The sequence below is a fragment of the Necator americanus genome, chromosome III, assembly GCF_031761385.1.
Source record: "Necator americanus strain Aroian chromosome III, whole genome shotgun sequence".
NCBI classification, from domain to species: domain Eukaryota; kingdom Metazoa; phylum Nematoda; class Chromadorea; order Rhabditida; family Ancylostomatidae; genus Necator; species Necator americanus.
Genome location: NC_087373.1, coordinates 30,951,535 through 30,976,955, shown reverse-complemented (window position 1 = coordinate 30,976,955; position 25,421 = coordinate 30,951,535). Strand labels below are relative to the sequence as shown.

General features: G+C 38.5%; 1 protein-coding gene across 2 annotated transcripts; it reads left to right on the top strand.

Moving 5' to 3' along the window:
• Positions 1-18,442: 18,442 nt before the first annotated feature.
• On the top strand, positions 18,443-23,993 carry RB195_011525 (uncharacterized protein; the record flags this gene model as incomplete). Of its 2 annotated transcripts, XM_064192975.1 has the most annotated exons (3): positions 18,443-18,740; positions 19,090-19,209; positions 23,896-23,993. In XM_064192975.1, the coding sequence occupies 3 exons, from the start codon at positions 18,443-18,445 to the stop codon at positions 23,991-23,993; spliced, it is 516 nt and encodes a 171-aa protein (XP_064050558.1). The 2 variants fall into 2 exon arrangements, with proteins under 2 accessions (XP_064050558.1, XP_064050559.1); XM_064192976.1 differs by lacking the exon at positions 23,896-23,993 and having other exon boundaries at positions 19,090-19,247.
• Positions 23,994-25,421: the final 1,428 nt, after the last annotated feature.

Sequence of the window (25,421 nt, the reverse complement as noted above, 5' to 3'; positions counted from 1 at the left end):
TTCTATAAAGCGGTACAGTAACATAGCTAACTATTTTCGTAAGTTTAAATTAACAAAAGAATAAAACAAATGCGTATCAATAAAAAGATATGAATGAAGGGATGTGGCGGGTGTAGCTCAGTCGGTGTAGGTCATGGTTCGAAACCGCGCCAGTGCCAACCAAACCCTTTATCCCTTCGTGGTCGATAAATTGGTATTAGACTTGTATGGGAGGATTAAAACACTGACTTCATCGCTAATGGGTCCCATAATTCTTTGTGGAAGCCAATACGCATTTTAAAACCAAAACCTGGCGCATCCCAAGCGGATTGATACACCAGTGACTTTATCCTCTTTTAAATGAAGCTATACCTACATAGTTGCAGAAGAAGGATTGAAGTGTGATCCACGAATGACTAGGAGTGTTTGAAATGGAAACATGACCCAATGCAAAGTTCTCCGAACGTTACTGACTATCAACTGAGAACGTGCTATGCATACCCCTTTTCTTGTTCAACTTTTAGCTTTATGAATACAACAATGTGCATACTCGATTCCATTCCAAGCATTGTTACTGAGAATTCGTTACGCCTAAGGCGATCGTCTCTCTTGCTGGCCGAACATGAGACAGCGATGTTCTTGCGTCCGTCTGAATCATAACGATCAACGTCTTCTATTGTGATTTCAGTGCATGAGCCGACTCTGACAAGCTCTATGTTCCATTGTAAGAATTGACGGCGAGAAAAATTGTCGAACAGCACCAGACTACAAAACGCATTTCAAACGTGAATCATGTACCTTTTACTCGAGCCCGTGTTCTGAAGCTTCTGCTAACTTTTCACGCTTTTAATACGATTTTTTTCTGTCGCTATTATGATTATTTTGAATTCTTCATTTGTTAGAGATTTACTGCTGTACTGAAGGGCTAAGGTTTACTAGGAGGTCAAAAGAAAGGTTGACGAATATGCAGAAGTAGTGGCTATCGCAGGACTTTTGTTTGTAAGAGTCTAAAATCTCAGAGAAGATCCATTTTACTATTCTATTTTACATTTTGATTTTTGGATTTCTTATTGTTTTTCTGATTATTGAAGTTCTTTTGCTTTCTTCCTCTTTGCATAGTTAGATCTTTCTCACTAAAAATCTATGGAGTACTTGGGTAGGAAAGCGAGTTGCTTCCTCATCCGAACATCTAGGATCACACCCGGATAGCGAAAGTAAGTAAGAAAATACATTGAAAGCTCAAACAATTCTGAACTGAAATGAACGCGGTTGTGAATGGGGTTGATCAACACTGTGGACTTCATTTTTACTTTATCGCGCAGATTAACGACAGAGTGGGGGGGGGGGGGGGTTAATTTGTCAGATGCTATAATGGTTTATCGTATGACCACTACATGTATTAGTCACGAAGACTTCGGGTTCTGCAGACGGAAGAGTTGGTGCTGGGACTTCGTTTGAGTATTTACTGTGTTTATTACGTTAAAATGGAGACAGCGGAACTGTTCGATGAAAAAATAACTCAATGTACTTGAGAACCATTGGTACTCGAAAATCCACGTTTCGGTTCTAGGTATGTTCATTTGTGCTCTCATCCATGTCCCGAAATATGAAATGAAAAGAGTGACAGTTTCTCTCCTTGCTGCAGTATTTTTCTTTCCTGCCAAAAAAAAAGTAAGCAATAAGTAAGTAATAAATGCCAAGAAAAAGTATATAGGAAGATGGAATAAATACGCATAAATAAGTTAAAGACATCATATCACGAAATAAACGAAGTTGAGTTCTCTGTGAAATAACATATAGTTTGGGTTCGAGATTGAGAGTATAAGTGTGGCCACGCTCAAATCATCAAATCGTCCTGAGAAAAGTCGTGAGAACTACCTTATTTCCAACGAGATACGTTAGAACGCGATACCCTAGTACAGTCTCTGGTATCCTCAGCAACCATTGGTTTTATTTACTTGAATAGACTGCTGAAGAAACCTCATTGATTTTCGACCGCTCGCTCACGTATGCGGCGCGTACGTGTAGGGGTGGGGATTTTCAGGTTGATCAGAGAGAACTAAGCATGATCATACTCACACTCGTCATCTAGAATCCCAACTTTCTGTTGTCCCATAAATGCCTTAGCGTCGTCAATTTCGTGAAATGCTGCCTTCAGCTTTATTTATCCCATAAACTACGCTTCTAGTGTAGTTGACATTTCTCGGAAGGAAAAGTAAGGAAAAGAAGGAGTAAGGAGAGAAACCGCAACTGCTCCTCATTTCATATTTCGGGAGTGTCTTTAAGAAAGCCGTGTGTTTCATCCGTTCATAGCATGCGAATTTCATAGTATGCGAAGTTCAAACCTGAGAAGAACCTAAAAAGAACGTTCCATTCGAATGCTTAGTGGACTGAGGTGTGGATGAGAGCGACTGTTCGAGGAATAGTTTTCTATTGCAACTATTTGCAACATTTTTTATGTGAGCGGAGTTGAGCGGAATTGTAGTTGATCTTGTTTTTTTTTCTTGCTTTTGTTGATGACATAGTTCTGTTTCTCGGTAAATAAATAGATAAACTACCAAAGGGTGGATGTACTGCATTCGGTGACAGTTTTGGATTCAACTGCACGATAGTTGGTTCGGAAACGTTCTTAAACATGCAAGCCTTTCACACATCCAGTGTTGATACCAGCTTCTCCCTGAACGATAAAACACTGATCTGATATCCCGCCTGGGACCGCGTTCATATACGTGAGACGATTCTGAATTGGAGTCGAACGTGTACACGCATCCCGCACGGATTTATCACCACTGCGCACGTTATCCTTTACCCTTCAACGAAAGCCAGCAAAAGTGCTAGTCTCAGCAATTGGTACACTCCCAATGAGTCTCTCAGACGGTCCCTTTCTGTCAGTCTGGTGAAGGATAATTTTGGAGCTCGACATTATCCCCTGCCGAGTTGATTTACCCTCTAAATCTCAGTTCTTAAGATGTATAATTTTTAAATCATCGCTCTACCAACACAAGCAAAAGTTTACTTAATCACAAACACAGCCAAAAGTAAGCTTAAGATTACTTAACTTATTACTTAAGATTACTTATTGGTTATTATTTGAGAAATTATTATTCTGTAAAATATAAAAATAGTATGTAAAAAGTGTGCTGAGATACTTTCGAGGTGAACGGTATTTTTGCAAATGTCAAATGTATTTCAAAATATAACATAACAACTAAAAAAACCGAACCAAAGTCAAAAAAAAAACAAACCAATCAAACCTTGACCCTACTCATCAGAATGCAGAAAAAAGTATATTTTTTTTATAATGACGTTAATCAAGAATAATCAACTCCAGATGTTCATTGTCAAAGGAAGGGAAATTTTAACAGAGTGAAGCTTTTGTTAGCTTAGAATTCAGCGAAATCCATGTTGATCTCTGAAATAATTTTGCAATATTTGAACTGTGCTGCTTCGCAACGGTTTCTAGAATTCACATTTTTTGTTTCCACTAAAAAAAGAATTTTCTAGGCGCAATATGTCTGCTTTTTATTAATGTCGCCGCCCTGTCTACCGCTGCCAACCATCACCGCTATCGTACTGCTACATGCACCCCTCTCCCCCGTCACATTGTCTGGCAACCGGCGTCAGATGAGGTGCATTCTTTCGTCAACGTTTTTTCCCCCGCCTATTTCATCTATGACCTATGCTGTATCGTTCATGTGGCGGCGGTTGGCGTGTGCGACGATGGTGAAAGTGCAATTTCACTTTTCATCGCTAATGTCAGCGTGTTACGCTGACCTCGGGAGCGTGGCGACAAAAAAATACGACACGAGCGAGCGTTACGGTCTGAATTGAGGCCACAACCCTAAATGGTGCTAATCACAGCTTGCGACGAATCAATAGTTCTTTTTTTTCTGGAGGAGGCAATATCCGATGGTTCATGAAGGAAAATGGAAATGATCTGTGAAGTTTGATGAAGAAGTCCCACTTTTTTTTAGCTGGTCTCAACGAATTTTTGTTATTGTTTTTTTTTTCGAAGAGCAGGAAAAAATCTAGGAAACTAGGAGGGAATCTTTGCCTTTGGAGAGGTTAAGCTTCTGTGTTCACGTCGCCGTCTTCCGCCCTCTTCAGTCCTTCGGATCGTTCTCTAAAAAACAGGGATTCTGAGAGCACATCGGTTCCAGTATTACGGTTTCCAGTGTTCCATGTTACCGTAATCTTAGACGCTGTAACACAATCGAGTTTAAAGGACTTTACAATGGTCTTTCTAGTTGTGTTCAGCATAATATTACTGTAATCCTTCCAGAAAATAGTTCTCTTCCAAAAAAAAAATCGAAATTGCTCCTTTTCTCTGGGATATACGAATAGAAGCATCTTCTGCAAGCGGCTCATTCTATAAAATAAGGCCATTTCAAGAACACCTTACAACTACAGCTGGAGATCCGGCTGTTTGCTGTTGTGTTGTAGTGAAAAATCATTCGGTACATAGTTTGTTGAAACAAATCAAAGTCTAATTTACTCTCAGAACTTTTATTTTGTCTTAGTTACTCCGCTTTCTTCGTACGCACAGAAAACGAAAAACGAAAACTGATCTTTGAACTGTTATTCCGAATTCTGCTAATTTCTAAAAAAAAGCTTCTTTTGATTACATTTTAAAATGTTTCTGTGGATCTAGATGACAATATTAGCAATGACAAAACACAATAAACATTCCTCACTTGGTTAACGATAGTGGTACACTAGCGCTGAATAGTGAGGAGGGACCAGTTCTCGCCGTACATTTCAATGATTGGAAACGAAGGCAAATAGTTGCGCTACGCAGCTGGGGTATCATGCTCCGCAAAGAAAAGCAGGCGTCGGTGCTCGAAAGTGTACTTACTGACTATTTTGGGACGGAAAACCATAAATCACGGTGATCTACCACTGTAGCGATGTTTATAGTTGTGTGTTATTGTTGTGTGTGTTTTTTGTTGTTGTTCACTGCTGCGAACACTCACTGACGATGTTCCACATTTTACGTTCCGGCCCCAAAAAAAAAACGCCCTGCATTTCCCTTTCATCTGAAGCCAAAAACGCGAGCGCTGTTCTGAAGCCGGAGGAAAACATACATGTGAATACATAGTAGGAACAGGTTGTTCAGGTGTTCCTCTAGCCTCTGTTGTTAAACAGTCGTGACTCGATTGGGATGAGGTGAACGCGATGTTGAGGCCAAAGTAGGACACGGAAGCAGCAGTCGCGCGTTTCGCCCCAAATTTTCCCACTTTACTTCTGCTGACCTGGGCATCGACATCGCCGCGGCCGGCCCTGCGCACCCCGTCATTCAACATCGTCAACAACCACAATCATTATAGTAACTTTCGCTTTCGGAGTGGACTATGAGAAAAATTGTCATAGCCGCTCACGAGCAACGCTTCTGAGCCCACTTTAGAAAAAAAAAGTGGTTTTCACCGATGTAGAAGAAGAAAACGTGGGTTTTTTTCAATATAACTCCTCGAAAATCAAAACTTACGGCGACATCTATTCAAATAAGACAAGTTGCATAGCCAGTAAAGATCTTCCGGAGGAGGAGGAATAACTTTCTGCAGAACGAAGAGGAAAGAGAAAAAATCAGACCAACGAATGCTCTTATGAAAAAAAAAACTCGAGATGAGAGGAAAAATCTTGTGTTCGATTCTACACAGGAAGCAAGCAGCAAGAATTCCACAATTCCACATCGATAACAACAAGAATTCCACTTACAAAAGGATTACAAAAGATGAAAATATAAATGGAAAGCAAAATATTGAAAAGAAAGACGGAGAGGAAAGCTACTTACATAGACAAGAAAGCAGGAAAAGAAATAAAAAGAGCAAAAAGAGAAAGAAGAAAAGCGTAAGGAAGAAAAAAAGGAATGTAGAAAATCGTAAAGAAGTACTATGGAAGGAATCACGACTGTGAACTAATCCTGGAAGAAGGAACAAACTCTGTTCAGGAGAGAAGGATGTTCACATATGTAGAACAAGACAAAAAGAAGAGAAATGAACAGTATGTAGCGTTGATTAGAGAATATAGAATTTTTTAATGTTTTTAAACCTTAAAATGCATTTCGTTCCACATAGTATGGAAGTAACATTTAATTTTTCACTTCTTAACTCCCAATAACCTTCAAAATGCAAATTTAGAAAGCGTAAAGATTTGTTTCACTTATCGGAAAAGGAACTTATCGAAAACTTGGGGAACTTTTATTTTTTATTTTCTAAAGTATATTATATTTAGAAATATTTTATTTTATTATGTTTTATTTAGAGATATTTAAACAGTTACACAAGATTTGTCCTTTCATAATGAATTTGCAAATAGTGGGATATTTTAGGCTTTCTCGCCTAGCAAGCCTACGCTGTTAATGTGTTATCCCGTTAATTTCAACGCCTCTCCAATTTCCCATTTCAATGATCAGTGCAAATCGCAAATGAAATCTTCGAATTTCCGGGTTAGTTGTGAAAAAATGGTTATCTTACTTAATTATTAGCTTTACTTTTTCGGCTCTCTTATAGTTGCAAATTTGAATTTTCATGGATATCTGAGATAATTTTAGCTAAGAAGCGGTAGTAAGGGGAAATGAAATAAGAACAGCGCGCCCTGATTTTTAAATGTTTCCTCTTATAAAGGGGTTTTCCACATCGTTTCCGAACTTTGATTTTTCCTCTGACTTTCTATTTTTGGTTCTAGTTGTACTGCATTGTCGAAGTTTATCAGGCTAATTTTTCGTCATCCTTATTTCCTGCTGAAATTAACCTTTTCTTTCGTTTGAAATCGACGGAACCCTGAAAAATGAAATGTAAACAATCAACGAAACGCTTTTGCGTCTACAAAGAGTTTTTCGCCATCGTCACCACCGGGTTTGCAGGCCACGGAGGTGAAAGGAACAAGCTCGGACTTGTTCCCGTTAGGATCGTTGGGCTTAGAAGAAAGTGAAAAGGAACTGGATTACACACCTTAGACGGATGAATGTACTATTCCGTGCTGAATGAATAGTATTTCTTGGAAATAGAGCTTCTAAGATTTTAATGTGGGTTTTTTGGTCAGATTATATCTAACTGAAGGCTTAATTTTGAGTCTTTTTTTTGTGAAATTAGAGTTCTATGATTTTTTTTTGCTATTATATCAGAGCTTCGTTAGGATACAACATTTTCTTCTTTTAGTGGTACAACCATTCAGCACTTTTGCAAAAAAAAAAAATCCCTTTGCGAATGGTCAGCATTTATGTAATGGGTTTTTTCAGTTTTTTTTTTCCACTTGGTTCGTTTTTTTCTCCTTGCAATGGGATCTACAGCACACAGTAAACAAAAGAACAAATCAGGAATTAAACATTTGTACGAATATAAGTATATAAAAAATAGAATAAAATAAAACTATAAAAAAAAGTACATGGACAGAAATCTGTATTTTGGAGTAAATCAAACATGTTGGAGTAGCACGTTCTTTGCACGTAAAGGATATTTCCCCACTTTTAAATTTAAGAGGTTAAAATTCACAGAGTCGCGGTCAAACAACAACGTGTGTTTTGAATGTTGAGGGCATGGAGCAAAACCTTTTTGAGAGTCTTGCTCAAGTATTTTGTTACTGTACCATTTATTGGTATGATTTCATTGAAATACCCTTTATGTGATTTTGTTAGGTGATAAATCACTCAATAAATACATAAAAACTGTAAAAAAATAAGCCTAGATGTGGGAAGAGTGTAGCTCACCGATGTACTGCACTCGGTCCCATGTCTTGTGAGTGTTCTTCAACGGTGACCCAAGAGATCATTAACAATCAGTTAGGATTTTGTTTGACATTGGAATAATCATTGATTTCAAACAAAAGAGGGAAAAAAGAAAAAAGAGAAAAAAGCTCAAGATTTTGTAGCAGATAAGAAATAACGCCAACGCGGAAGTTAAAAGGACGAAATGAGACAAAATGAGTTCCCATCATCCCAGTGGAACCAGTATGTGCAGTTGGATGCAACTAACGTTGCGCATAGTAAGGCATTTATGAAGCGTTTCATCCAGAACTGCCGTAGTCACAAAGAGAGATCAGTTGGTAGATGACCAGAATCCCAGATCTATTGTGAATGATCTGAACCGATCGCATCAACGGAAATCATTTGGTCGGTCTTGCTCTGCAGGCACCGCAACCAATTCTTCACTACCTGCGGCGACAGACGTAAATTCCATAAAAGTCAAACATGTAGAAATCTCCTAGGTGTCTAGAATACTCGGACGGTCGAGTGGAGCAGTTGGACGAGTTTACAAAAAGTGACAGCCTGTAGAACACGACGGTTGGCAACGAGGAGCGATCAGTTCCTGAGGATAGTTGATGTGGGAAAGGAAAATGAAGAAGGACCTTTTCATTCTGTTGAGGACATTAAAAGAAGGTGTAAGATCACCAAAATGTTCTTTCCTTCCTACTGTTCCGCAATTATTCTAGAAAGTAGCATACTGTAAGTGGAATTGAATGATAAATGAAAATAGTAGAGGAGGAAAAATAAGCTTTGGATATTGCTCAAAAAGTGTGAAAATCTCCTATCACTGCCTTCTTTTTTTTCTGATTATATCCAGATCGAAATCATGTGGATTCTGAAACCGCAACAGTAGCTGATAAGCCAACGAAAATAGCGAATTACTGGCCAGTAATATCTTTTTTCTTGTTATTTCTCTTTCTCTCCTAGTTTCTTATCGCTCATTTCCAGGAATTCGTTATTCTCTGGAAATTCTTGCGGAACAGTTGATAGCAAGAGAATTTTCGGTGATTTTTCTGCAGGAAAATGCGTTTTTGAGAGGATTTGCTTGAATTTAGAAGTACCCTCTGTTTTTCTAGGCTAAATTTTTTATTTTACAATTAGAAACTGGGAATTAGTAGATGAATGAACTTTTTTAAAGCTATTAATATTATCTACTGTTATTCACCCATTAATTAACAATTATTATTACCCAATTATTATTAACATTATTATTATCATCATCATTATTCATTACTATAATTACCCAATTATTATTAGCCGGTTAATTTGGTCATTGGTCTCCTTGTAGGTCTTTTTCATGAATAGATTTAAATTGGAGAATTTTCAACTACATCGCCTCCATTCTCCCCTCCATTAAATTCCACAAAAAATCTACCTAAAGGCAGATTTGGTTCTATTTAAGAGTTATCATGTGATATTGAATGAAAAAAAAAAAAACTTATTGGCTACTGTTCGCGTTGACCATATAGCAAAGATTCGACTATGGGGCATATTTTGTCTAAGAAACTCAAGGCACGAATGGTTACGAATGGTTACTAAGTAAGTAAATAAGTAACTCAAGGCACGGATGGCTATATCCGGATACTCCTGGATGTATCCAATGTTAGTTTCGAGAATGAGTTTTTTTTTAAAGAAGATATGTTCCTTTCATCCTTATCATTTCCATTCCATTATCCATGCCCGGCATTCCTGTCCGCTCCGATCGCAGTATGTTGTTGCTAGTGGCGCGAGCGAGCCTTATCGCACCTGCTAATTGACGCGCTCATTCGCGCCCATCTACAAGTGGCGCGATTCATGCAACATAAGGCGATGTTTTCGCTGAGTGTATGTGTGTATGTGTGTGTATGTGTATCTATGTATGTATGCGTCTGGTCGCGCACACATACAACCGCGTATGGCCCGACGACCCCATTTCCGAGCCTCTCCTCCCTGGCCGCCGGCCCCGACGTCAAGGAGGCGAACCATCAACATATGCGCCCCCACGCACGTGCACATCACATCACCTCGTTGTCCATGGTAATAGCTGAGTGTCGTCGAAATCGCTGCGATGTTACTCGTTCGCTCGCTCGCTGTTAGACGTAGAGTTAATAGTTTTTATGCGAGTGACGTGAATGAGTGAGTTCTTATCAGAGAAATCGGCTACGATTTTGCTTGTCTGCAAAATTTTACAGTACACCTCCTCATTTTTACAGTGCTACAGACTTGCTCTCGATCCCACAACTTCATCTGGAGCATTTCTTGGTGGCTTTCCAGAAGAAATTTAATTTTTTCATCTATGCAGGAATTTTTCTCAAGGGAACGAAAAATTTCTTCCAACGTTAAGTTCTAGCCGAGTTCTAAAGAAATGTGGTAGCTCTTCTGTTTACGGCAATGAAAAGGAACTTTATTATTCTTCGTGTAAAATTTTACTATTTCTTTTGTAAAGTTGCAAAAAATTTCTACTTCTACAAAAATCCACGAATTTGCTTTTACTTCCAAAGAGTTTGTTGAACATTACGTTGAAGGATCTTTTAAAAAAACGTTATTCAATGGTTTGGCAAACCTCTCTCGCTACCGTATAGCTTTGCTCGAACAGTTATGAGAATACGGACCAATTATAAACGAGCTATACTCAGGAGGTTTTTACCTTTATAAAATAGAGAATGCTCTCATTTTCTATTGTATCTGGATATTTTTATGCTATCATTTTTAATTAATTTTTTTGAAAACTATTTGCGACTTTTTCCCAAATGTTTCGCTTTTCTTTGCAGCGACCACAACCTTCATCTACTTTTCAAAGTTTTTTCATTTACTTTGCACCACCTTTAAGTCTAAATCTTGAATTTTCATCTATTTTCCATACAAACTCGATGGGAAAAATCTATTTCACCATTCATATCCTTTTATTGCTGTATTTAAGAAAAATCGCCTATTTTTCACCGCATGGAATTCTTTGCGTGACCGAGTGATACTGTAATCCATTTAGTAGCGGTAGACGTTGCGGAATCGTTTGCTACATATTTTTTTCGTCTTATGTCTGTACCCACCCTAAATTATTTCGTAAGCTATGATTACTTATCTAGTCTTCTTATGTCTTATTTTATGAGAATTGCCGAAAAAAATTTTACGTGGGCAAAAATATTTCAGCCGTTCTTTAAAGGTTTCCAGGTGTAGAATTGATAAATATGTATACAAAATTCCAGTACAGTCTGCCTAACTCGTTTGAATGTTGATTTTGTACGCACAACAACTTCTGTCCCTCTGCGTTCCTTTCTGTGTGTTCCTTCCTCTTTTCCGTACAGCTGTACACTTTGTTCACGTTATTTATCTAGTCTTCTTATGTCTTATTTTATGAGAATCGCCGAAAAATTCTTAGCTAGGCAAAAATATTTCAGCTGTTCTGGTAAAAACGAGCACAAGCCCTGATATCTGGTCCAAAGTATTCAGTTAGTCTAGCCATGTAGCGCGTCTTCTCCGCTTCTTCGCCGACTCGTCAAGATTTCTCCGTTGTTTTTCCGCAGCGCATTCAGTCGCCGACTTGCAGCCACTTCCAGCTCGTCGACGGCTACCAAATTTGTGGCGCACGTCCGGCGATGCTGCTCTCGATGGCGTCTGCACTGCGCGCGCACATCCGAAACGCGGTCAAGCACCTAGGCGCCGCGCCGTGCGCCCTTTCGCTGTTCTCCCGCGTACGGTTCGCGCCGCATCGCTCGGCCCAACGCTCCTCACTTGGAACTTTTGTCGCGTAAGAAAACACTCGTTCCTCACTTTGATGACCGTGTCAAGCATCCCGCTCTCTCTCGTTGTGAAGGCGAAAACGACAAAAGAAAACGCGTCGCAAGGCGGTCAGGTGAACATGCGCGTCTTCGTTTTCAAACTCGCATTTCACTTCGACGACGTTCGAGAGGTGAAACTCCATCGTTGGATGTCACTTTCTGTCGTTACTCACTCTTTAGTGGACAATTCCCGTGTAGACTTTGCGTTCTGTTCTCATTTTTCCTACTCCAGAGATGCGGTTGTGTCACTTCGTTCACTTCCGAACCTCTTGTCCCTTCAATCGTTGAATATTTGTAGTAATCAACGTATCCTACCAAAACAGGTTAAACAGTGGGTTTCTGTGCGCTGGGAGACGACGATTCTTCCAGAAATCTCTGTGGGCGTGGATTATGTCCCAGCTCAGTCCATTTAAACTATATCGTTGGTGCTACGTGATTGCACATCTGAGCATAAGATGACAAATAAAGTGAATAGTCCAGTTGATGACAATGAATGTTACTTTCCCATGTAGATATATTCTAGTTCTTACTGTAAGTTACAGTACCACCTACAGGTTTGTTGGATGACCTTAACGTTCCACAAAATAACATTAGATTCTCGCACGTTTTTGTCTGATCAGCGCGTATCTCATCTCGGATTTCTAGTCTGACTGCACTGCATTTTGTTGTGATTTTTGAGAAACCTCTTGTTTTTGTTGTTGTTCATATTATAGTACGGAGTCGGCTGGACCGCAGGTTACTGCTGTTCATCAACTGAAGAGGACATTGTTAAGTAATTGTGTTAATATTTCCCAGGTTTCTAACCTAGTGGTGAAAAGGTGGAGAAGTCAAGCAGAGGCGTAATGAAAAATCTCAAGGAAACAATGAATAATTCATGTGTAGTGATGTTGCCATGCAAAGTATGCGTATTGATCACCCCGACATCATCGCCGTCATTCTTAATCTGCGGACAAGCTCTGTGATCGAATGATCCACAAAATGCTGTTCGATGCTGTGGTGACCCCAATTATGCATTGATGTTGCTTATCGGCTCGGCTTGAAACTACGGCCTGTTCTTCCAGTAGCATCGCGCCACAAATCAGCGGTAGCAGTAGCAGAAATCGCGGCGATTAACATCTCTGGTCGGTCACCACATATCGAGTTGAGGAGAATAATATGCTTATGCGGCTCGTTGCTTCTGACCTTAATACGCTAAGAATCAGAATTTCGTGCTTCAGCAACTTTTAGAAGTGTCCACTATCGCCTTGAATCGTCATCGAAATGACTTTCGCGTTGTGTGGTTTTTAGTTCTAGAATCTTTGATCTCAGGATATTTCCAGGAGTTTTTCTAACCTCCAACGTCACATTTTTACTCTCGCTCACATTATATTTTATTAGAAATGTTACTGCACGTATAACTAACTATATAACTATATAACTATATAACTTCGGCTGACTTGGTCAGCTGACCATTTCAGCTGACTGACCGCTGTCTCTCCCCGCACATCCTTCAACGCCTAGTTAAACCACCATTCTTCTCTCTTTCCATGCTTTCTCTTTCCTTAAACCTGTTCATTTCTTTTTTCATTATATCTATTCCTCTTTGTTTTTTGCTTCTTGAGATGATCGCTGTCTTTCATGTGCATGTGTATTTTTTTTCTTTTTGTAGTTTTACTTTTCATTCTATCTCACATATTTTTGGTCTACTAAAGAAATACTCTTGTGTAGCTCTGTTTCTCTTTTTCAAATCTTTTGTTTATGATGCTGCTTGGTCCTTGACTCTGCAAAGTGCTTGGCAATAAATACTTCTTGAACTTAACGTTGATCTTATCGGCTTTTAATGTCCCATAGCAGCTAGAAAGTGTCCTTATTGTTGGGTAAAATTCTTTTTTGAATAGATGATGCTCTAGGAGCGTTTTCATCTTTAAGAGGTTACGTATGTGGATTTTTAAAGATACCACATCTATTAGTTATGTGTTGCAGATTTTCTGGATGGTAACCTCTCCATCTCTTTTAATTAGGACAACGGAAACGACATGAAACGATATAAAACATAAATATAAAGTAGAAATTAATTATAAATTAATAACCAACGATAGGGTAATTCTCAGGGATGAACTTAAATGGGAGTTTAATCGTATCCTGTAACGTGAAAGTAATTTTTTTTTCGAAGACATACCATTAAAAAAAAGTTCTTTGTCTTCCTGGATCTTCATTTCATTATTTTTGACGTTTTGGTCAAGATCTAAAGATTTAGAAGAAACGAGTACTCGGTCGAGTGTTGAAGGAAATCATTCTGCTGATATTCAATATTTTTATTTGGTACTGCTTATGCTTCAGTCAGATTAGCTCTTTTCTTTCCTCCCTCATTATTTCAAACACAAAGTTCAGAATTTTAATCATTCCTTAAGATTGCTCAAAGAGGCGGATTGGTTTTGCAGGCGGATGCTTTTTCACTAGGGAAAATTCTAAATAACCAAGAGTACTGCTAAACACTTCTTGTAAATCCATTCTACATCCTCGTGGGAAATTGCTACTTTTGCCGCTCACATACATACGCCTCCTTTCAAAACCGCCACCACCACCGAATAGGTCAGTGTGTCCTTTTGCGACGATGCTTCGGCGCTCGCAATCATAGTCCGACGAGGTCAGCCAAAGTGAGAGTTGTCCTCCGATTCGGCGGCGGCGACGACAACGACGACAATGACGACAGGCGAATAGATTACTGCAAAGATGTAGCTGTATAGCAACCCACACTCATCCCAGCAGCAGCAACAGCTCGGTCAGGCCGCCGCAGCCGCCGTCGCCGCCGTTTTGGGTCAGTCCACGGACGGAGCGTCAGCCCCTCTCCTTCCGTCAATTGTTACCCCGTCCACGTCGCTCACATCAACATGAATCAGTCGGAGATCAGCTAGTGAATAGCACCGAATGAAGTCGACTGAGCTGCTGACCTCCTTACGGCGCCCCTAAGCCCAGCGTGTTCTAACGATTTACTCCTGAGGCTAGAAGTGTTTTTTTTTTCTCTCAAAAGATTTCATATTTCCTTTCTTGTCCAGATATGCAATGAATTCTCTTCAATATCCATTTTTCCATTTTTCCATTTTTCATTCCATATGTTAATATTCCAGTTTCGCTTCGCTTCTGTTGGCGCGACCGTTATTCTTCGATTTGATTTCAGGTCCGATTAGAAAATCACTACTTTTTGAGATTTCGGATATGTCTGTTTTTGTTTTTCACAAACCAATAATTTCCAATGCATTTCTACTTTCTTCTGAATACGATAAAGTGATTTTTAATGCTGAAACCTCTCCAATTCATTGATTTTTTTGAAATTGTATAACTAATTGTTTATTATTGTTTTTTCGGCTTTTATGCCGCTTTTCATAGCTCAGCAAACATTGGTAATTTTTTCCTAAAACGAGTACCTCCCAGAAAAAAATCTTAGGTATCCTTTTTGAAACAAGGAAACTATTCTTTGTTTCGTTCTTCTAAAATCGCTGCAAAATCCGATCATTGGGGAAGCTTCGTGGCTATTTTTCGAGTTTCGGGTTCGCTTTTGAGTTTAGCGTGTCAGCGAAAACCGTTAAGTGTCCGTTTTTTTCTCATTCAACTCAAAAAAAGGAATTTTCTCTAGTTCTAATTTATTAGATCAAAAGTATAATTAGGAAAGATTAGGGTTTTGATGATTTTTATGATGGGTGCAAATATTGTCTCTTTTTTCAAAAAAAAGCGAAATAGCCCTCTAATTTGATCGGAAGGGATAGGAAAATTCTCCATTAAAAAATGCTGAATTTTCAGATTGCTCGATTCAAGCTCTAAACTTTGTGCTCTTCAAACATACATAAGAAAGTTTGACTTGTCACTTGCTGACGCTTTTAGCGAATTTCCGAACAACACTGTTCAGTGTCTTCCTAATGACTGTCAATTTCCTTGAGTGAGAACTTTTCAAATCCTGAAATTTTCCGGATGATGCTCTCGTGAAATTTCCACTCACTAAGCAGCTAATAACGTTAGCGACATAGGAGAGGTGCGTAATTTGTAGGTGAAGAGATGCTGTTCCACATCTCGGTGCCCCGTATATGACACTTCGGCGACGTCGGACACAGACGACAGCCGATGGGGTCGTATCTGATTGGATACGGGGGTGTCGAACCGCAATATGCGAGCATACGCATACACATGTTTGACATTGTTTTGAAGCATTTAAAGCGATTCTGCATAAATTTACGATTTTTTCTGATCTATTAGGTTGTTTAGTATTGTGACGGTAGAAAAACCTGTAACATTTCGTCCCCTCTCGAATGTTGTATGACTATTTATTTGTTTCATTTTATTTTTGGATTTTCTGACTTCTGGGGTTGTTGAAATTTTATTCATGAGAAAACCGAACGGTCTTGCATAATATTTCCGAAAACATTGTGTTTTTTTAAATTTTCTAAAAGCATTTCACAGCTTTTCTGGTCTTTTCGGAAATAACTAAAATTCACGCTAAGCAGTCAATTCTGTCAAAATTTACTTTTTTGAATAGTAATCTTTGAAGGAAGGTGATAATTTAGGAAAACGCAGTAGAAAAGATTTTTTTAGTACGTGTGTAGGTCCGGCTCTGCTCCTCTTTTTCTTTCTGTTTTTTTTCCTCGGAAACTTTTCCTTTTCTCAAAAATTTCCAGGAGAATGTTCCTCCGAAAGGAATGAAAGAAACCAAAAATGTTTTGTTTCAAGGAGAACCTCACATTATTCACATGCATGTGGTTGTATACTATTACGCACATTTTTTCGCTTCAAATGCCTTTTTGTTTATTTCTGGAGTTTTCTCTCGCTTTTTTTTTCTCTGTCTTCCTTCCATTTTATAACCTTTTCCCTAATTTTTTGTTCTGCTTCTGGCAGTTTATTTGAGGAATTCGCGTTCGTATTTTCAGTACTTGAGTTACTTTCTCTGAATTAGCAACTATTCGTAATGGGACGTGAGAAATAATCTTCTGTCAGAATAAATTTGGTTGTAGAGATCTAGGTCCCTCGTAATACATTATTCATTACATTCATGCGTTTGATACATTAAATACATAGTACAGCGTTCAATTAGAGGCAATTTCCCTCAAAATACTTAATAATGAGGTTCTTATGGTTCTTCTTCTAAAAGCTTGAGCTACATATGTTAGGGCAGATTACTATCAGTGGGAAATTTTTTGAAAGAAATGACAGAGACTGAAAATGACTGATTATCAAATTGTGGTGAATTGTAGGAATTTTGAATTCTACGGATGAGTTGCTTCACTATCCACATATCTCCATACATGCCTACCGTGGTAAAATGTTTTGTAGAGTTTTATTTTGATTATTTATTATTATTCATTTATTTTTTGATTAATTTTGATTTACTCTTATAATTTCTTTTTTTCTTGTTCTGCTCTTTCTCATTTCTTGTTCTTAGTCCTCCTTCAGTTGCTGTAGTAATTACTGTTGTAGTGTTAACAATAGTTGTTGTACAACAATAATTTGTTATAATAATTTTTGTAAAAACAACCTCTCAAAATAGCAAAAGGAAAGAAATAAAAAAATATGCTCTGCGTAAACTGGATATGTGTCATTCCTGCTTTTGGCTCGATATTTGGTATCCTACTGATTTTCGCAAAAAATTCTAATGTCAAAGTTCAACCTTGAATATCTTAAAAATTTTCACAATTTCACAATTGGGTTCTATGTTTAACTTGCTCAATTTCTTGAATGCATATAACTTAAATTAATTTTGAAATTCAAAATTATTTCAAAATCTAACCCCTAACTTTCTTCTCTAGCTACTGGTTCCACATTCTTTTTGTTTATTTTTGCTTTTTTCCTTTAGTGAACGTATTAATCACACATAACTCGAAAGAAAAAAGAATCCCTTAGACTTCTATTCTTAACTTGTTCTTCTCTTTTCTTTTTCGAAAACACGCGTGGAAAGTGCAATTTTTTGAAGTGCCTTTTTTAAACAATTACCTTTGACGGTTTTCGAGGTATAAAAGGTTCACATTTATACGTCATCATAAGTGTGTACCGTAATCATGAAGATCAGCAATTTTTGCGATTTTTGTTGGAGTAAGCAGCAAACAGTGAAACGTGCATAATTTTACCGCTAATTGAATGAATCTCTGAATGAGCGGCTTTTTTTTTTCCTTTTACCATTTCCAATTCTTTCTACCTTGACATTCCCCGGATTTTTTTCTCTCTCGTGCGATCGCGAATTTTCTCCCGAAATTATGGACTCTGCAATTTACTTCAGCGTGAACGTCCGCCGCACTTTTACTTTTTCTACTATTTTCTCTGCACTGAAAAAGCACGTAACCCCGAAAACTAGGGCTACCATTAGCGCATCTCTTGAGAACTGATATTTAAATCTATTTAAGTACGTAGCGAGGCAAGCGCTTACGAGATTGTCCTAGTTTTGCTTGGATTGGCCGAGATGTTGGGATTGCAGCCGTTTGGTTCGTCGTTGTACTTTTCCAAGGATTCTTTTTGCTAGCGGTTCCTCTCGAAACCATGAACTTTATACTCTTACATGTCTGTGAATTAATTTTCTTAGAGATCTTACAGCTATGAAAATATAAATTTTTGCCTACTTCTCAAATGTCATACCTTCAAAGTTGCTCGTTACATCACCCACATTGGGGCTATCGCTGTTGTGGCACAGTTTTCGGGATATCCGCCAGGCTATCCTAGAAAGCGGCGAGCGCAGCGCAAAATAACTGATAGATTGGTGTCATCTTGTGTGAATTCGCAACCTATCTACTTGTGGATGCACTAGTTGGTCACAGCAATTTTCATAACCTGTGCACCCCACAAAACCAATGAGGTGACTTGTGGGAATTTTAGCAACAAAAAAAAAGAAAATTTCTAAGAATCTTCCTTAAATACTGTGTCCATCAGCATTACCTCCTTCGACCGTATGTATTTCGACTGATTTAACCACTTTTCGTTTATCTCCTCCCATTAAATCCCTTATTTTCAGTATATGGTAGCTATGGAGCTGCTGCTCGGCCCACAACCATTGGTCCGACCAGTGTTCGCCGCTCATACGACACCTACCGGCGCCAATACTGAAAATATGGAAATCGACGAATGTGGTGCGGACGGCAGAGAACGTGCACAAAGTGTGGAAAGTTCGGGAGCAACCGAGTATGAACGAAAAGATTACGTGGAGATCAAATATTCGACTTCGTTGGATGCGTCAAAAAGTCCAACATCTGGCGATGAATCTCGAATTCCTGGCGGGAATTATAGGGCTGAATTGAAACGTCCTGATTTGAAAGGTAGATTTAGTTCCTGAAATCACAGCTGTTTTTCGAGTATTTGTGAATGCAAAAGAAACAGCGACAAGCATGGGTTTCCTGAAATTTTGGAATGAAAATGCAGTGAAAAAAGGTCCCATAGTGATCTAATGCAAAACGGCTGTCAAAAATTATAGAGCGCAGACGGCGAGAGCGTGAGCGTTTAGAATCCCCACTAACTTAGGTAATTTCAAAGGCTCTTTTTTTTAATACTAATAAGAAAATTAGAAAGTTTAATCAGTGAAAGTGTGAATATTTCTAAGCCAAGAAGGCTGTGGACCGGGTCATTTCGGAATAAATTCAATCGATATATTGATTTGCAACTATTTAGGGAGTTTTCGTTGTTCCATCTGTGCTAAAGTGTTCTGTCATTCTTCCTCCTTATCACGGCATCGAATGCAAGCACATTTCAAGAGCTACAAATGTACATTATGCCGGAAAGATATTACAAGTAAGTTTATCCGATCGTGCCGAGACCCACTTCGATGAAAAAACCGTATAGTATATTTCTTCAAAAGTATTTTGATTCGTCAAATCCTTGAAAAAACTTACAGAACTTTTTCTGGTGTTGTGGAGTGTTACTGTAGTTTCTGCGCTCTCATAAAGATCAATGGTTTTTTCATAAACGTTTTCTTAAAGAAATCACCAACTTTACGGGAAATTTCTGTCTATTCTACAATTTCTATTATACTACGATTTATGTTGGATGTATTCTTTTATATATGGTCTGCATTTGCAGAAAATTTGCATTATTCACGATACATCGTCACCAGTCATGCGAAACTCGTGCATACGCTCTGAAAAATCCTTTTTTCTCCATTTTCTTCTGGTGTATTCAATAAGATATTCTAACACTTTAAAATGATTAAAACTCAGATTGATCTGTAGTTTTCTGTTCATAGAAAAAGGATTACGGTAGTAAGACGATTCTGTAGAGGTGTTGATAGTATTGAAATGCGGCATATAGTTTTGAAACGTGCGTTTTACCAAAAAGTGTAAGCTTTTGTGGGACTTCTGTGGGACCCACTGTTGACGTTTGTGCAGCTTCTCGTCGGTCTGGTCTGCATTCACGTGGTCTGCTTCCTTCTTCTTACATTTTCTCACATCCAACACTATTATAGCACCAGTTTCACTAGCTACATTATAGAAGCGATCAAGTTATGCTCTCTTTGCTACTACCGTAACCGTAGCTACCGGTTAGCGCATACGCCGACGTTTCTGCGGTCTGCGTTCGATGGGTCAACCATGCTGTGTTGTTCGGTGTTCCGAGGTCTGCGTCTCGTTTCTCATCGTTACGTCTCGCGTAGCATGTTTTATCATAAATGCTTGTTGTGTATTTGTGCGTCAACTCGCGCGCGCTCGCTCGCGCTCGCTACTAATCGTCTCTGCATCTCGCTTGACCTAAATAGCCGATCGTTAACCGGCTCGAGACATGGTCCTCGACGGGGGCACCCGGCCACGCCCACCTCGACGACGACGACGACGACGACGATAACTTCATCAACACAACAATGAGAAACTACGCGGAGCACCGTAATCGGCTGACGTTCAGCTCAGAGTTGACCTTGTTTGACGCACCCCATGCGAAAAATTCCGACAGTTCCGAGAAAGTAATGGTCGCCATAGAAGAGTTTCGTCGCAGTAATTGCCCGTTTAGGGATTTTTACTCACGAAATCGCTTGAGATTTGACCCACTTAGAATATAACCTTCTCTTTCAGTGTATTTATTTCGATGTAACGGATGAGGAATGAGAAAAAAAGGAAAAAGAAATGTAATGTTTCCGGCTATTATTTTTCGTACTTTTGGACAAGGCAGAAATGAATTTTGTTGAAGCTTATTTCCCTCAAAACTATTCACTTATTACAGTAACTGCAGTTTTTTTTTCGTCCAAAGGAAAGGAGGAAAAAGATTTCTGGCGTACGGTATCCAAAATCCAAAATCCAAAACGTTGTTGGATCAAATCGCTAAATTCGTCCTGCAGCAATAATGAAAGTTTGAAAAAAGTATAAACGTTAGCCTTGACTAGAGACGTATACTGAGGAGTCACCCTTACCATAGTATACTTATAGGTACTTTGCAAAAGATAGATATCGATCAATGGGGCTCACTGAGATAAAGCTGCGATAGCTGAGGAGCTTTTGCAGTTACTCGTCTTGGGAGAATAAGAAGCAGGATGAGTTCGAGTTAATGGCCCCTTTCTAACTTTATAAGATATCTCAAACTGTATCCCAAACTACGCTCCTTCCGGAAAAATCTTAGCTGTGGTATCATAAATTGACTGACATGAAAATCATGAATACATGAATGTATGATTATCTACATATTTTCTTTTCATATGCGCGTTTTTTTCCTTCGCCGCTCACCCTCGCTCACATTCACGGCCTTTAATTAGAGCGAAAGTTTGGAGCGAGGATGGAGGATGACGATTACCGTACGCATCCCATATATTCGTGTGAATGTTAGTTAGTGAATGAGGAACGACGCTAAAATTGCCTCATTTCGCTTCGTAAACGAGAGAGGTGGGAAGAGAGGAAATGCGGCGCGCCTATTTACGTTGACCTGGATTTGTGCGGCTTAGATTTGGGATCAGGAAAGTGGTACTCTGAAAGGAAAAAGTAGCGAACGATTTTGAGGGCCTTTTTCTGAAACCTAGTACTTGAATTCAAGTGAAACTCTGATCTGCATATGAACTGTTTGCCGTACATAGTTGGTTCCATGAATAAAACTTTAAGAAAATCCCAAAAAGGCTTCAGAGGGCTGAACTTTATGGCTGTTTGCTCAAGAAAAATAATGTTCCAGCTATTGACTTAATAGTAAAAGAATATATAAAATATCATTTGATCCGAAATTTCGAAGGTTTTGCTTCGGAGATGAGATCCAGACAAGTCCCTGCCATTAATTAGAAGCCTTTCTTTCGATTCTTTAGGGATTTTTAGTTGTATACTACATCTTTTAGGGACAATTTTTGTAATTATATTTAAGTTTGTTTTGAATAACGTAATACATCTTCCCTTTCTGTACGAATTATGTCCACAGTAGAAAATTTTCCACGGAAATCTGTTTTCATCTGACCTGGTTTTCGCAAAGTCATTAGCTCCACCATTTTCTTAGATGGAGTAGTTATTTACCGCATGGGGTTCATTTAATTTTTGTAATATATTTAGATTAATACATAGATATATTCATATTGTACTGATTATTGATATATATATATATTTATATTTAGATTTGTATTATTCCAGGTTTTTTAGCAATAATTTTATGCAATTTTTTAAAAATATTTTTTCAGTGTAAATACGCATTTTTTCCGAAAAAAAAATAAATAAGTAAAATGCAGGGATTCTGAGCGAGGATGGGATTATTTGGAGATCCAGTAGTGTTTTTGAGACAACTTGGCTTTCGTTCCCTCGAGCAAATTTAATTAAAATTCATGGAAAATCCATGTAATTTTGTATTGTACCTTATTTCTTGAGTAAATATGTACTTATACATACCTGTCTTTACTTCGTGCTACATTTCACATCTTTCTGCCTCGGAGATCAAATAGGTGACCTAAGGGCGAAAAAAAACGCATGCGAATCCTTTCCTCTTTGAGTTTTCCTCGCAAATTCAATGACCTGTGATTTCTGGATGATGCAGCGAAACGATGTTTCCCAAGCACATCGGAGCCTAATTTCGTGACCCGATCGGGGGTAGCCTTGACGCGAAATGTTTCCTTATGAGTGTCAAAGCGAGGACGAGCGGCGCGCGTAGCACTCGGCGATAGTGGGACGACGGCGGCGACGACAACTACGATGAGGCTTTCGCTTTCCCGCGAATTGGTGGCGGCGCCCGATTGCACAATCGCGGCCACGGGTCAGCGCGTCCGTTCCCACTTCACAAGGTGATTCCATTTTGAGGTGGGGGATTTTTCGCCGGGGGTGTCGAGGGTGAACGGGGGGATTAAACCAAGGTCTTTTGGATCAAGTGGTTAAAGGCGAAATTCTTCCGGTTGTTTCCAACGGATATCTATTTTTCTAACGATGAGCAGAAAAACAGCTTTCTCATTACGTCAGTTTTCGTTGAAACCACGGCAGCCAAAGAAGAAGTGGTGAACTCAGGACGTTATCTATCTGCCATTCCTGGAATCAGAATTCTAAGGTATTTTCCAAGAAAAATATGAAGATTGAATTAAAGTGATGTTCGAAATTATGTTTTAATCATTGACAGTGGCGCTAAAGTATTAAATACCAAGACGTTTCTTAGCTGAATCCATAAGATATCATAAAAATTCAAACGGGTTACCCAAATCCAGCTACGGGACTACATATCTCAATCTTTCGTGTGAAATTTAAGCGAAACTCGAAACAAACTCTGTTCTTCCTTTTTTTTTTGGTCTTCGGCACACCTATGGATAATTTCAAATGGATAAATAAACTTGTCCGCCGTATATAAGCAAATCGGAGGAGATCCTCCAAAATATAATGTAGTATTCCTAATTTTATTTGAGGTAGAAAAATCGATTTTCATAAACTATGTATATGTGCAACCGGTGATAAATGTTTTGAATAAGAAATACGCGTTTGATATTTTGTGACTTCATGGAAAATGATCACATTTTGTTTTCTTTTTTTTAAAGAGTAACTTACACGTTTTCTACATTTTTAGAATTTTATATTATGAGCAAATTTGTGAATGTTAGGTTTTTGTCGCCCTTTAGCTCTCTCATCACTTTTTTAACATCTTCTTTATTATTTTATTATTAGTCTATGTATCTGTATCCTTCGTGAATACTTACCTTTTTCACTGAAATGTACAGTTTGTAATGTTGAAGTTTGAAATGTACAGTTTTACCTGTTTCTTTCCTTTGCTTCCTTCTTCCTTACCGTATTCCTCCCTATCTTCCCTCATCACGTCACAGTATTTCTTTTCCTATCTCTTTCATTTTGTGATTGCTAATTCCTTCCAGTTTTGGAATTTCTGATCTTCATTGAAAAGTGCGAGTCTTTCCACGTGGGAGCCAAGAAAGTAACATTATTCTAAAATAATATATAGAAATGGAGCTTAAAGGATTTACAGACACTCCACTTTTCTTCTTTTTTTCGTTCCTCCATTCTTCTCATCCTTTTTTTTCCTAAGCCAAATCGCTACATCTAGAAGACCTCGATTCGCAGCACATATACGAAACATCTCTTTACGGATTGTCGCCGCCTCTCCTTAGCGTAACTCTACGTTACAACGAAATGGATGGATGACCATGTACGGCATGGCACCGTACCTGGTGCGTACAAATCGGCGTTGCGTGCGCTATGCAACAGGTGCACTCTGATCGCCGTGAATGTACGTATGTACGACGTGCGTAGGCGTTACGTAACACACACAATGGTCGACGGGATCAAATCTCGATCGCGCTATCGCGCTGCGATTCTGGCTTATAGGACGGTTTTTCTGCCATTTGTGTTACAAAGAACAATATCTAGAGGTAGAGCGGTAGATGTGGGTTAATTACCGTTTCGGTGCTTCGTGCGAATAAGTGGGAGTTGGGTGGAGAACCCCAGGGGCCCACCTGCAGACCTAAAGGCACTTGTTGTAAGGAGTATTGTGTCGGATGGATAGGAATGGATGGATTAGAGCAATATGATGGTCTGGTTGCGGCTCCAGTGTTTTATTTTTCTCGTCCAATTACTGCTATTACGTCTGGGTAGCCATAATTACTTAATATTTGATATTAATATTAATAATTAGAATTGTATGGTCTGGGCATGACTTTTTCATCGTTAGGACATCAAAACAGCAGAGATTTAGAACCACCATTTAACTATTTTAATCTACCTTATCATTTAGTAATGCACTAAATAGTAGAGTAATTATTTAAAAAACAAACAATAAGCAATAAACAATAAGACTAAGTAATAATTTTAATATTAGTAATAATAATAATGGCAATAATAATAATAATAATAGTAATAATAATAATAATAATAATAATAATAATAATAATAATAATAATAATAATAGTCTACTAACTACTTTCATCTCCTTGCTTTAATGTACTATAAGTCTTTGATTTCTAATTGATCTAATTGCCCGTATTAATTTTTCATCAAAATTTCGACTTGAATTTATTCTGAGAATTATGAATTCCATGAATTCCACACAATAATTGATCTCCACCTCAGCAGAGTCACTTTTATTAGTTCACATGTGCATTAATTCCACAATTTTTATGCGCCTAAAAGATATGAGATAAAAGTATCTGGCCTTAGTTGATTAGTTCTGCCCTGTGCGCTTTTCCAGGTTTTTTATGACAAAAAGAAAACTTTCTTCTGTAGATCCAAACTCCAAACTTATACTGGTCGATAATTGGAGGTCCCAGTTTTCAACCGCAGCTAATTAAGGAAAACTCCATGTAGTGGTGTAAATTTGCGTTATTCTGCCGTATGTAGGGCTAGAGTTCCTTTGAGTCATCTGCGTATAGCCGTCTGAAAAGTTTTCCAGAATAGAATATATCATGGAATTATACAACTAAACTGACTCTGTCGAGCTCTGAAAAATGAAAGTAGTCTGGCTGCGAAGAAAAACTGAAAACGAATACGATTATGCCTAAAATTCCAGGATAATTATGTGATTAAGGGTGCATTAATATGAGTACTTATCTACAAAGATCTACGTTTAAGAAAGGC